Source organism: Callorhinchus milii, unplaced genomic scaffold (genome assembly GCF_018977255.1).
Source record: "Callorhinchus milii isolate IMCB2004 unplaced genomic scaffold, IMCB_Cmil_1.0 Scaffold1, whole genome shotgun sequence".
NCBI classification, from domain to species: Eukaryota; Metazoa; Chordata; class Chondrichthyes; order Chimaeriformes; family Callorhinchidae; genus Callorhinchus; species Callorhinchus milii.
In genome coordinates, this window is record NW_024704742.1 from 133,285,169 (window position 1) to 133,297,998 (window position 12,830).

General features: G+C 43.6%; 1 protein-coding gene across 2 annotated transcripts in view; it reads right to left on the reverse strand.

Annotated features, from left to right (window-relative positions):
- The window catches only part of rai14 (retinoic acid induced 14), a 103,807-nt gene that overhangs the window by 11,637 nt on the left and 79,340 nt on the right, over positions 1-12,830 (reverse strand). For both annotated transcript variants that reach the window (XM_042335842.1, XM_007903111.2), the window contains 6 exons: positions 10,291-10,472; positions 4,172-4,200; positions 2,242-2,328; positions 2,033-2,128; positions 682-792; positions 252-318 (listed from right to left, as the gene is read on the reverse strand). In XM_042335842.1, the coding sequence (XP_042191776.1) occupies positions 252-318; positions 682-792; positions 2,033-2,128; positions 2,242-2,328; positions 4,172-4,200; positions 10,291-10,472 (572 nt within the window). The remainder of the gene's footprint in view (positions 1-251; positions 319-681; positions 793-2,032; positions 2,129-2,241; positions 2,329-4,171; positions 4,201-10,290; positions 10,473-12,830) is intronic.

The window sequence follows — 12,830 nt, forward strand, 5'->3', positions numbered from 1 at the left end:
GCACCCCGATGATCCAGCACCTCGATGATCCAGTTTTGCACTTTTGTTTAAAAAAGCATGGGAAACAGCTGGCACTCAGGAAACAGGCCACAGGGGCAGTAAAACGCAGCCCCAATTCATAAATAAAAGTAATACTGAGTACATTTCTACAACTAATTTATGTGCAATCTTCATGATGTATCCAGTTCTGCATTTCCAAGTATATAGACCAAATCCAACACTTAACTTGGGTAAGTTTTGTTAGACAGTACCTTTCATGTCAATTGGTATTTCTCCATTATTCCAAGAAACTTGCTGTTTTAGATCATTTTCTTCCATCTAGGCATAAAGAGCATTCATATAAAAACACCGCTCATCTTCTGTCCAAGTACACTTCTAATACAATTTACATTTATTATGATAATAATAATAATCTTTGCCTTTGATAGAGCGCCTTTTCACATCGTTGAGACGTCTCAATACACTTCACAGAATATATTGCAAACAACAACTTACATTTGTATAGCGCCTTTCACGTCAGGAGGACTTCCCAAATGGAGATTAACTGTGTATATTTTGGGGCAAATGACGGCAACCAATTGCGCACAGCAGTGTCCCACAAACGACTGTAATGCAGAGTGCAGTGACTGTGATTTGTAGGCAGAATGCAGCATTGCATAAGAAGTTCAAGAAGAGTCTTACCTCCAGGTGTTTTTTGTCTAAGAGCTGCTGATTTAGATTTTGTATCATCTCTAGTAACTTCACCTTCTCTTCTTGAAGCTTTCTCATTTCTTCGTTGCTTGCCTCCTTTCCCTGTTAATCGCAAATACAGTCAAAACCTGGTTCGTGCAATCACCTCCCTTCAGCAACTACCTTTATTAACAATTACCCTGGAACAGCCCAGACAGAAATTCTACACACACCAACAGAGGCCACCCCTATATAAAGTCCACTTCAGTTCCTGAGAGGTTGCTTAAGACAGGTTTGTTTGTATAACATCTCAAGTCTCCTTTCTTCAATGCACCATTGGTTCTGAAGGCAGGGAAAATGCATGGGTCAAGGGACTGCCCAGACCACTGAAATCTGTTTAGATTTTTTGGACACAATTTTGTCCGGGTTCCATCAATTCAGAAGAGCCGAAGGCAACTCTTTGAATGAAGTGCTTTAATATCGTATTTTCTTTGCTCACTCGGATGTCCGACACATTAAGAGTATCAGCATGGGATTTCTTTGGCATCACCATGCCAAAAAACCCCACACAAACAAAGAATCAAACAACCTGAATACCCAGTTACTGTTTTTAGGTGTGATCTCTACAGCAAGGAAATCAATTCCTGATAAAGACATATGGTGCCTTCAGTCAATCAAATCGTCAATCAGTCTGTTCATCATAATAATCCTTGCATTTGAAATAGCGCCTTATCACGTCTTCCAGACTTCTCAAAACGCTTCACAGAATATATTGCAAAGTGAATTGACTATATGTTATGGGCGAAACGCTGCAGCCAACTGCTCACAGCAGAGTACCACAAACAATCATGGATTAAGTGACCAAACTTTTTATTTTATAAAGGGATTACTACCCCCGGAAGAGCGATCCGCCAATTGACTAACCGGGTTTCTATTTAATGCTACGTAAACAGAGGTGTGTGGAGCAAGGAAACTTGCCCAACATTTTGCCCTGCCTGGGAATCAAACCCAAGTCCTCTCACCTGAGAGGCAAGTGCTCTAACCACTGAGCTACAGGACTCCACAATAATAATAATAAGCCTTGCACTTGATATAGCGCCTTATCATGTCATTGAGACGTCTCAAAGCGCTTCACCGAATATAATGTAAAGTGGATTGACTGTGTATTTTGTGGCGACACATGGCAGGCAGTGAGTGACCAATTTTATTTTGGGGGATTGTTGACCAGGACAGTGGAAGAATCTCCCTTCTCTTTTCGAATAGTGCCATGGGATCTTGAACAGCCACCTGAGCAGGCAGATGGGACCTCAGTTTAATGTCTCCTCCGCAGGAAAAAGATGCAATAATACAGTGAAACACCTACCTGAGCAGACACCTTTTCCACTTCCGATGCCTCGCACTTTGATGCCGGAAGAGGATTGAAGGTTTGGGGCGTGGATGTATCAGTGGGCAAAGGACTCTAGACAAGGCAACACAAAGTATTGATAGGCAAAATGTTTAAAACTATGAAGCAATATTAACTTCACTAATCTCTTAGATGAATGATGACAAGTGAGATGTGTTTTCTTTTACCTGCATGGAACTGACTGGTGGCGGAGGAGCTTTGCGCTTTTTGGGAGTTTCACTTCTATCGCCAGAGAATCTAATGCTTGGATCCAGCTGCAGGTTTCACAGACCAGAAACGTACAGTGGTTAGTCTTGTTAGTCAAAGTTGGGAATAGGTTAACGTCTCTACATTGAGATGCACAAGTTAAATCGCATGCCACCTCCCTTTTTTTGCAGTTTGTTCAGAGCTCATGCTTACTCTCTCACTGTGCACAAAACAATAAACCCGAACAAAAAGCACTAAAAGCAAGCAAACGTACACAACGTCTTTAATAACGCTTTTGCTCAGGTAATACTTAAAACAGCAACTTGCATTTATACAGCGTGTTGGAGAGTTTTACGAGGATGGTATTCGGCACTGAAAGGGAGGTGGCCATAGGCACATTCAAAGAGGTGGTATGTATAAAGACAGAGAAGGGGTCAGACAGAATGATCAGAGGAAAGGAATCACAGAGGTAAGGAGTGTGTGAGACGGTGATGCGAAGAGGTGCAGTAAAGCTGAGTTAGCTGAGGGGATGAGGTGGGTAGCAGAATAGGAGGAGGAGGAGGTTGGACGAGCAGCTTGCGGTGACAGGATGGCATAAAGAAGCCATCTTTACTGCACTGACCGCAAAGAGAATTTGAACTCTTAACGAGCGGGGGTGACATAACTGCATCGATATATTGATGCAAGCATATTTTGTGTAAAAGTCTTGAACCAATTCAGCATGAGTTTCCACGTGCTTGTACTTTGGTCTTATATTCCTGCACTTTTAAACTGCAAACCAATTTCTCCCCCTATGGCAAACTGGTCAGACTCTACAGCAAACTGAATAGAAGCACCCCACGCCCCCAGCTCAGGTGCCCATCTAGCAATGTCAAGTGTTTCGAGATGTCCTCCTGACATGAAAGGTGCTGTTTCAATTGTATTGCATCTCTCAAGAAACTCCTGCAACTACCTCTTAACACCGCCGCTGGTACCATTAGCTTCAGTGGGCTGGCTCTGCCCTGACCAATTCGCTTTCGAAATCTACCGCCCTCGGCATAAAATCGATGCATGCTCACAAACAAGATTTTATTCTGTGCAGAGAAAAGTATGGTATCCACTGCAGGCGTGAGGCTGCCAAGCCAAAGTTCACAAACACTGGTACCAGGCTGCCTCACTAGAATATTAAAACCACAAAATAAAACAACAACACAGACGTGTTTTCAGTGATGCAGTTCACAGGAGTCCTTATTTCAGGATGCAACAAATCAGTAGAAAACAAGAGGGCACAGGTTTGGAGTTGGAAAGGGCCAATTTCAGGACAGACACCAGGAAGTTTATGTTTACCCAGAGGATAATTAATGACTGGAAAAAGGATGCCAGGGAGGCCGTTGGACTAATTTTTTGAAAAACTCTTGATGCTGTGTGCTGTGGTGGGGGATGGTAGGGAGTGTGTTCTGGAGCGATGAGGTTTGATAGATCGAACCAATCTTCATCCAAACAAATCTAATGTGAAGCTTTGTTTTTGAAAATATTCAAGCGTCGTGTTCTCTCTCTCTCCTCCCGCCCCAACTATTATTTGGACTCAACTTCCTGGAGTCCTGTGACTGTTTGGTGAATGTTTCAAACATTTTTAGAGACTAATGTTGACATTCTCTCACACCGAACTTTGTAACAATTGCAGTCGGACACCATTGTAACATGCCCTGGTATATCGCGGGTCCCACAAGCAATACATAGGAAGCGATGTCAGCAATGATTCCCGCACACAGCACAGAGGAAGTGACGTCAGTGCATCCATGCTCCATTTGCAGCACGGGTGGTGGGGGAGGGTAGGGGATGGGATATTTTTGACCCCAATCACCAGATTATAAAGGAGTCCAAGCACTGTCGTAGCTTTAACCCGTATATTCATTTGTTTGTTTACTTTACCTGCTTTGGTGTCTGTGCAGATTTCGTATCTATTTTAAGAAAGAAAAACAGAGAGAAAAAAGGATATTCAAGTCTGATCAATATGGCTCGGTAACATAACTCACTTATAACATCCATAAAGCACTTATTCTAAATCATACTCCAGTGTAATGAAACTACTTTATCAATCAGGATTTCACCGCCCATTGATCGTCAGCTCTATAGGACCATTAAAGCAAAGAGATCACTTCATTCACTGTTACTGGCATCATGTCACAGAGGGTCATTCAACCATTCCATGCAAATACTAGAACTGGTCACACCTTGTTGCTAAGCTAACGATACAGAGCTGTGTCTTGAAATGCCTTCTGACACCTCCCCCCACCCACCCCAAACCCCCTTTAGTGACGAGGTCACAATAGGAGGAAAGAAGACAGGAGAATTCTCTTGTCAACAGCTTGCATTTATATAGCGTGCTGCACCAGGACAGCATCTCAAAGCACTTTAATCACTCCAGGTGATTGATCCTCTACTTTCTATGGAGTTTGTTGGATACAAAGAATATTTGATTCATCAGAACAAAAGGTTCCATTCTTATAATAATAATAATAATCCTTGCATTTGATATAGCGCCTTTCACGTCGGGAGGACGTCCCAAAGCGCTTCACAGAACACACTGTAAAGTGAATTGACTGTATATTTATGGGCGAATGCGGCAGCCAATTGCGCACAGCAATGTCCCACAAACAGTCGTAGATTGAAAATGACCAATTTGTTATTGTTTTTGATTTTGGAGGGATTATTATTAGGCTCTGTGTGGAGTAAGGAAACTTGCCCAAGGTTTCGCCCTCTGCCTGGAATTGAACTCAGGTCTCTCACTTGCAAAGCGAGTGCTCTAACCACTGAGCTACAGGACTCCACGTCCTGTATTTTATTCCATTTAAAAGCGAAACTGTAGCAGCTCAGCATTGATCTGGTTTATTAAAGACTTTATTTGCAACAACAAATTAATTGCATTTATTTAGTGAGTTTCACATCCAAGGCTCTGGATAGATGAGGGTTTTCATCCGAGCTGGGTTTTGGATTTGGGAGGAGTAAAGGACAAGGAGGTGGGGATGTGAAGATGACTGAAGGCGCAGTCAAAGAGGAAGGTCTTGAGCCAGATCTTGGAAGGAGGCGACGAAAGGGGTGAGCTGATGGGACTCTGGGATGGAGTTAATATTTATATTTGAGGTTTATTGAGGCTATTTGCATGTTTTAAATGCCCTGCTAGGTAAGGAGTCCTATAGCAGAGTGGTTAGCGTGCTTGCCTCACAAGTGAGAGAACCTGGATTTGATTACCAGGCAGAGTGAAACCTTAGGCAAGTTTCCTTATTCCACACGCCTCCGGTGACCGAACAGTAAGTAGGAACCCGGTTGTTAGTCGATTGGAGGGGGTAATAAAAAAAATGTGATCACTCAATCCATGACTGTTTGTGGGACACTGCTGTGCGCAATTGGCTGCCACGTTCACCCACAAAATACAGTCAATCCACTTTACAGTATTTCTGTGAAGTGCTTTGAGATGTCTCAAGTGCAAGGATTATTATTATTAAGCAGGAAAACAAAGATAAGCCATGAACATGTCGCTGGGATAAAGAAACAATGCGGCTGTGGGTGGGGTTGGATGTGGATTGCATAGAGGTCAGGTGTCAGCCTGGCTCAGTTAAAAGCAATCTCACCTCTGGGTTCAAGCCCCACGTGGGGGACTTTGAGCTCACCATCTAGATACAGTGTCGGGGAAATCTGCATTGTTCGCAGTACGGGCCAGTCCTTTGAATGAAACATTAAACCAAAGTTCTGTGCCTGTTCAGCTAGACATTAATGATATCGCGGCACTTTTCAGCGCCTTGGGACGTCCTCCCGACATGAAGGGCGCTATGCAAATATAATCTTGTTGTTGTTGTTTTCGAAAATACAACAATCTCCCAGATAAAATAGACAGGGATTCATTTCATGGCTATTTGTGGGACATTGCAATGTGTCCTGTTTGCCTACAAATATATATATGAAAGCACTGCACTTTACAGGAAAATCATGTGAGGTCTTTTGAGTCATTTCGACGACTTGATGAGGCGCTACATCAAATACAAGAAAACTGAAAGATTTTTATATTTTTTAAAATATTTTGGCACAACCATTTAAAAGCATAGCGGCAGTCAAAGTGGAGGATACAGGAGAAAGATCAAAAGGAAACGTTGTATTAAAATGTGAAATTACATCGTAAGGAAACGGATATCCAGTTCCCAGAATCCAGGCCAAAACAAGGCACAACCCCCTCCCTCCCCTTCTTGTCCGATGAACATGTCAAGATACTCAACCTGGCAGGAATATTAATGATAATCTTTGAATTTGATATAGCGCCTTATCATATTCACTGAGACGTCTCAAAGTGCTTCACAGATTATACTATAAAGTGATGCAACTGTGTGTTTGGGGGAGGAGGGGGCGCAAATGCAGCAGCCAATTTGCACACAGCAGTGACCAACAAACAGCCATGACGATTTGGTGGGGGGGGGAAAGAGGAGAAACTGTAGGCTATGAAACCTGGAGAAACTCCCTTTTCTTTATGAAGAGCATTATTTAACATCCACCTGGAAAGGCAGATGAAACCTAGGTTTAATGTCTCATCTGAAGAACGGAACTTCCAACAATGCAGAACACCCCCCATAACCCTACTGGAGTGCCAGGAGAAACCACGTGGGTTCCAAGTCGTGGGAAACAGGGAGAAACCTTTGATGTCCACCTGAACAGGCAGACGGAACTTTAGTTGTATGTCTGACCCAAGGAAGACACCTCTGACAATACTGAGTCAGAGTTTAACAGCTGAGCCAGGTTGACACAAGGAAATGTCCTTATTTAACATATTCAATCCAAAAAGAAGCAGAACCACAAAGCAGGATGACTGAGGAGGGCAATAAATAGCCAAATAGCCAACGTTTGACTTCAAATCAGAAAGTTGTGGGTTCACATAAGGACTCTGACCTTGCTGTCTAGGCTGAAACCCTACATTGCTGGAGGGAGCGCTGTATTGTCAGAGGTGTCTTCCTTGGATCAGACATACAACTAAAGTTCCGTCTGCCTGTTCAGGTGGACAGTAAAGGTCCCATGGCGCTATTCGAAAAGATAAGGGAGTTTCTCCCTGTGTCCTGACAACAATCTCCCAGAGAAAATTGGCCATTCACTCCTTTGCTGTGTGCAAATTGACTACCTCAAAAAAAAATTCAGTTCGTCTTCAAAACACTACTCAATCACAACTTTACAGGACATCCTGTAAAGAGCTTTGAAACGTCTCAATGATATGATAAGGTGTTATATCAAATGCAATGATTACTATCTTTATTCTGGTCACAAGGAAAAGGATCGGGCAGTTCAGAAAATCTGTAAAATCTGCTTTACAGAGAAATCACATAAACAGTCAAAGTATGCAAATGTTTGGCACAGATTTCTGGAATCAGGAGGAAAGGGGAATTGAAACTCTTGAAACACTGCCAAACAATCCATTTTCTAAATTGGGTTGTTTGGAATTGTAATTTTATCTCGAATTTACTTCCAAAAAATTATTTTGAAAGTAGTAGCAATGTAACCTAAATGGAATACCCAAATCAGGCCAAGGTACAATGAGCCTGTTAACATAAGCTATGAACCAACACTTCTGGTTTCCTAGATACATTTGGCAAAGTGTGAAAACCTTCAAGGTAGCCAGTTAGACTCAGAAGTCTCTTTGACATTGAGAAGCGAGGTTGTCCACTGTTCAACAGTGTGGCCACTAGAAGGCAGCAGGACACAGATCCAAATCAATTCGATAAATCAAAGCATTTCCATTTTCAAAGCAGCAACAGCAGAGAGGGTGGGGAATTCGAAGCAAAACATGTGCAAAAAACATGTCCAGAAAACTCAGTTTGTTAAGATTTCTGATCCATTTAGCTTGACTGTTTTACAACAACAGAATGCATTGATATAGCGCTCCTCACGCAGAGCACTCGACAATGGTGGAGCACAGTCCAGTTGCTTCTTGATTATCATTCACTGTAGCTTTTATAGCAATATTACAGCACCTTTCACATGACGACATTTCAAAGTACTTCGCGGGAATCACTGTAAGCTGGAGTGACTGGGTATTTTGTAACCCTCAGTAATGAAATGAGTGACCAATTTTATCTGGTGATTGTTGGCCAAGACACAAGGAGAAATTTCCTTCTGTTTCAAGTAGTTTAACGTCTCGTCTGAAGGATGACACCTCTGCAATGCAGCCTGCCCCCCCAACACAGCACTGGATCGCGAGCCTGGATGGTGAGCAAAAAGTCCTGATGTGAGGTTTGAACCCACAACCCTCTCACCCACAGGCGAGAGCGATACCAACTTAGCCGGGCTGACACTTCCCCCAACATCAGGTGGAAGCTGCCAAATGAGGAAGAAGGAACGTGTTTCAAAAAAACTTTATAACCACAAAAGTTTCTTTGAAGAAGATAATGGTTGATTTGTGCGTTTAACGCAAGACTAAATACAGTTCATTTTTTTTTAAATGACAATAATAACAGTAATCGTCACAAAATCTGTATGTTTTGTGTGAATTACTATAATATGAATCTGTATATTTTGTGTAACTATATTTTGTGGGCGTTTCGCCCTGACAATATACAGTCAATTCACTTTACAGTACATTCTGTGAAGCGTTTTGAAACTTCCCGAAGACGTGATACGGAGTGATATTAAATGTAAGGATTATTATTAAAATCCAGTCTTCCATCACAATTTAACAAACAAAGGCCGAGCTTGAAAGCCATTGGCTAGAATTGGGAATGTTGAAATCTTTTGTAGCAGAAAATTAGTTTAAATGCAGGAAGTGCCGTATTAAAAGAATAACAGAGAATTCTGAGGCAATCGAACCTAAAACTATTTTGGGAGTCAGCCACATGCGAAAACCGATCACCGTGCTAAAGAGTATCCAAACTGGACCCAGAGTTCCACATATGTACACCACGTACACACAGAAATGTCCCTGTCTGCTCCACGTGGAGACATGTAGCTCAGTGGTTAGAGCACTCGCCTTGCAAGCGAGACACCTTGGGCAAGTTTCCTTACTCCACACGCCTAATAATAATCCCTCCAAAAAAAAATTGGTCATTTTCAATCCACAACTGTTTGTGGGACACTGCTGTGTGCAATTGGCTGCCACATTTCGCCCATAAATATACGATCAATTCACTTTACAGTCTATTCTGTGAAGCGCTTTGAGACGTTGAGAAGACGTGAAAGGCGCTATATCAAATGCAAGGATTATTATATATTATTATGTCTACCATCGGTGACCGGGCTTTCAGCCTCTCTGCCCCCACACTCTGGAACTCCATCTCACAGTACCTTCGCCTCGCTTCCCCCCTTGCCTCCTTCAAGACCGGTCTCAAGACCCTTCTCCTCGTTCATGCCTTTGGTCGTCCTCCCACCTCTCTGCCTCCCTCACCCTTACACCACCCCTCCCCCATGCTCAGGCCCTGACACCTGACTGTTCAGCGCTTTGGGACATCCTCCCGACGTAAAAGGCGCTCTATAAGTATGTTGTTGTTGTCTCTGGAATGGAAAGCCTCTCTCTGTCCAAGTAACGGCATGATCTGCGTACCTAATTCTGGAGAGTATGAGTCACAGAGGTTGGAAGACCCAAGGTTTGGGGACTCCAGAGTGTACCCTAGGGGTAACGGGTTAAAGCCTCTGAGAGCCCCATCTAGCAAGTGTGCCCCTGTTTGTCTGTCTCAGACCACCTTATTCTGTAAGAAGTTACTCTTTGACCGAGCCTTCAGCTCCCCTCTCGACTCTCTTCCCCCTCCTCGCTCCCTCCATTCCCTCCCCTCACCCTGACCATTTCCCCCCACCTCGCTCCCTCCCTTCCCTCCCCTCACCCTGACCATTTCCCCCTCCTCGCTCCCTCCCCTCCCCTCACCCTGACCATTTCCCCCTTGCTCGGGTCATGACCCAACTGTGCAGCGCCTTGGGACGTCCTCCTGACGCGAAAGGCGCTTTATAAATGGAATCTTGTTGTTGTTGTTGTTGTTGTTACGGTACCTTGAAAATGCACAGACTCAGTGGCAAGATAGAGCACCTACCCTCGGAGTGGCCTTTGGGCACAGCCTGAAGGAAGCTCAGAATGTCCGCATTTCCCGATAGCTTGTAGTAGTGAAGAGCATCGTGACCCAGCGCATCCACCACCTTCAGGTCGGCACCTCTCTTGACTAAAATTTCAACAGCGTTCCCACTGCCGTGCTCACAGGCCAACATCAGAGCCGTCCTAAGGTCAGGGCAAAGGAAGTCAGTGATTACAACAGCAACTCTCTCTGTCCCTCCCTCACCTTGTTCGAAGTCCATCTCAAGCCAACAAGAGTCGTGTGGAGTCAGCGTTCCTCAAAGTAAAAATTGGTCATTCATTTCATGGCTGTTTGTGGGACATTGCTGCACACACCTGGGCTGCCGTGTTTGCCTACATGTCACTCCACTTTACAGTAATATCCTGTGAAGCACTTTGGGACATCCTCTCGATGTGAAAGGCACTTTACAAAATTCAAGGATTAGTATTATTAACAACAACAACTTGTATTTATGGATGCTCTTCACACAGGACAACGTCCCAGAGAGCTTGCGCATCCAACCTCTTTGACCATGCAACTAGTCATCTGTCTCCTCCTCCCACCCTCGGCTCCCATACCTCAGTTTGCATTTATATAGCGCTGCTTCACATCGAATAATGTCGCAGAGCACTTTACTGTGGGGAGGACAGCCGCTAAGCAGGAGAGAGAGAGGGACGTGACCATACATAGAGTGGTAAGGCACAGAGACAGGCCATTGAGCCCACAGCTTTCGGCACTGTGGAGTACTGTAGCTCAGTGGTTAGGGAATTCGCCTCACAAGCAAGAGGACCTGGGTTCGATTCCCAGACAGGGCGAAACATTAGGCAAGTTTTCTTACTCCACACGCCTCTGTCTACCTAGCAGTATGTGGGAATACGGTTGTTAGTCAATTGGTGGATCGTTTTCTAGGGATAATAATCCCTTAACATTTTTAAAAAAAATTTGGTCACTCAATCCCGACTGCTTTTGGGACACTTCTGCGTGCAATTAGCTGCCCCCACAAAATACACAGTTAATTCACTTTACAGTATATTCTGTGAAGCTCTTTGAGACTTCTCGAAGATGTGATAAGGCGCCTTATCAAATGCAAGGGTTATTATTATTATTATTGTGTTCCACATTCACAGACTCCCACTCTATAGTGAGTGTATGCCATGCTGTCCCAACTCCCCTTCTCTTGATACCAAATGTAACTGAATGGAGTAGTTCACTCCGCCTCCAATCTAGAAAACATGTACCAAGTAAGGTCAGAGTTGAGAAGCTCTGTTTACACAAACACAGTAACTGCTTACTGTGTGGCTCTTTATCTGCGCTATTCATTGCCCTCACAAAGCCGACCAATAGAGATTTTCTGCACAGATGAGGCCATCCAGGGGATGGGCCTGAGAGAGAAATTAAACCTTGAACAATTTTAAGACATGGGCAACTTGACAACCTCGGGAAGGAACAGTTAAATGAATTTGGATTGTAACCTTGCAGTGAACCGATAAGTAAAGCTCAGGAATCCAGTCCATTTAGACTTCTGCACAACATACATTTCCTGATCGTTACTCTGAGCGACAGGTGGACCAGCAGTTGAAATTGTTTGCACGAATGTGGCCCCTTCCCTCAGCTCTGGATGCTCTCCAACAGAACAATTACCACTGCGGTATTTAATAAGAGGAATTTTTGTTTTGCATTGGTGGATACTTTTACGCAGAACTGCACAGAATCTGCAGCACAAAAGCAGGCCTTTGGTCAGGCTGGTCCATACCCTCCTAATCCTCTCATTAATATTCCTCGAGAGAGAAAAAAAATTTAGACACTAAATTGGACTGTTTGGGGGACTTTGCTGTGTGCAATTGGCTGCCATCTTTCGCCCACAAAATACAGTCAATCCACTTTACAATATATTCTGTAGAGCTTTGAGACGAGACGTCTCAACGGTGCAATAATGCCCCATAGCAAATGCGAGGATTATTTATTATCTTCTCACTTTTCTTCCCTTCTATCCTCTCTCTCTCTTCCCCTCACCTCACTCTCTCTCTCTCACGCACTCTTTCCGCCCTTATCGCTCTCATATAGAAGTGAAGGTGGGGTTGGGAGATGGGGATGGTGTGTGTTGCACGAAAAAGAGAAGCACCTACAGTAAATGTATTCACAAGATAAAAACTATTCAATCGATAAGACAATCGGCATTTGTCACTATCACTGTACAATAGTCCGTTCAAACTCCAGAGCTTGACATCCACAGAGGCTTCTTTGTTAAGGAAACTTCCATTCTTAGGATATCCCTGGATTTGTTGGCGAGTGGGAGGGAATAGTTGGAAAAAATTCTCTCTGTGTGGGCGGAACAGGATTGATTTGGAAACGGGACAGATTTTAATTCTTTTTGTATTTTGCTGAGTTTAATATAAAAATTCTTCGAAATCGTGAAGATGCAATTCACTGCAGTACAAACAGGACTGTACTGAAATAGCAACAGGTTATCTGAGCTGCTGGCTTCAACAGGGAGGTGCACGACAGCAGCAAAATACACAGTG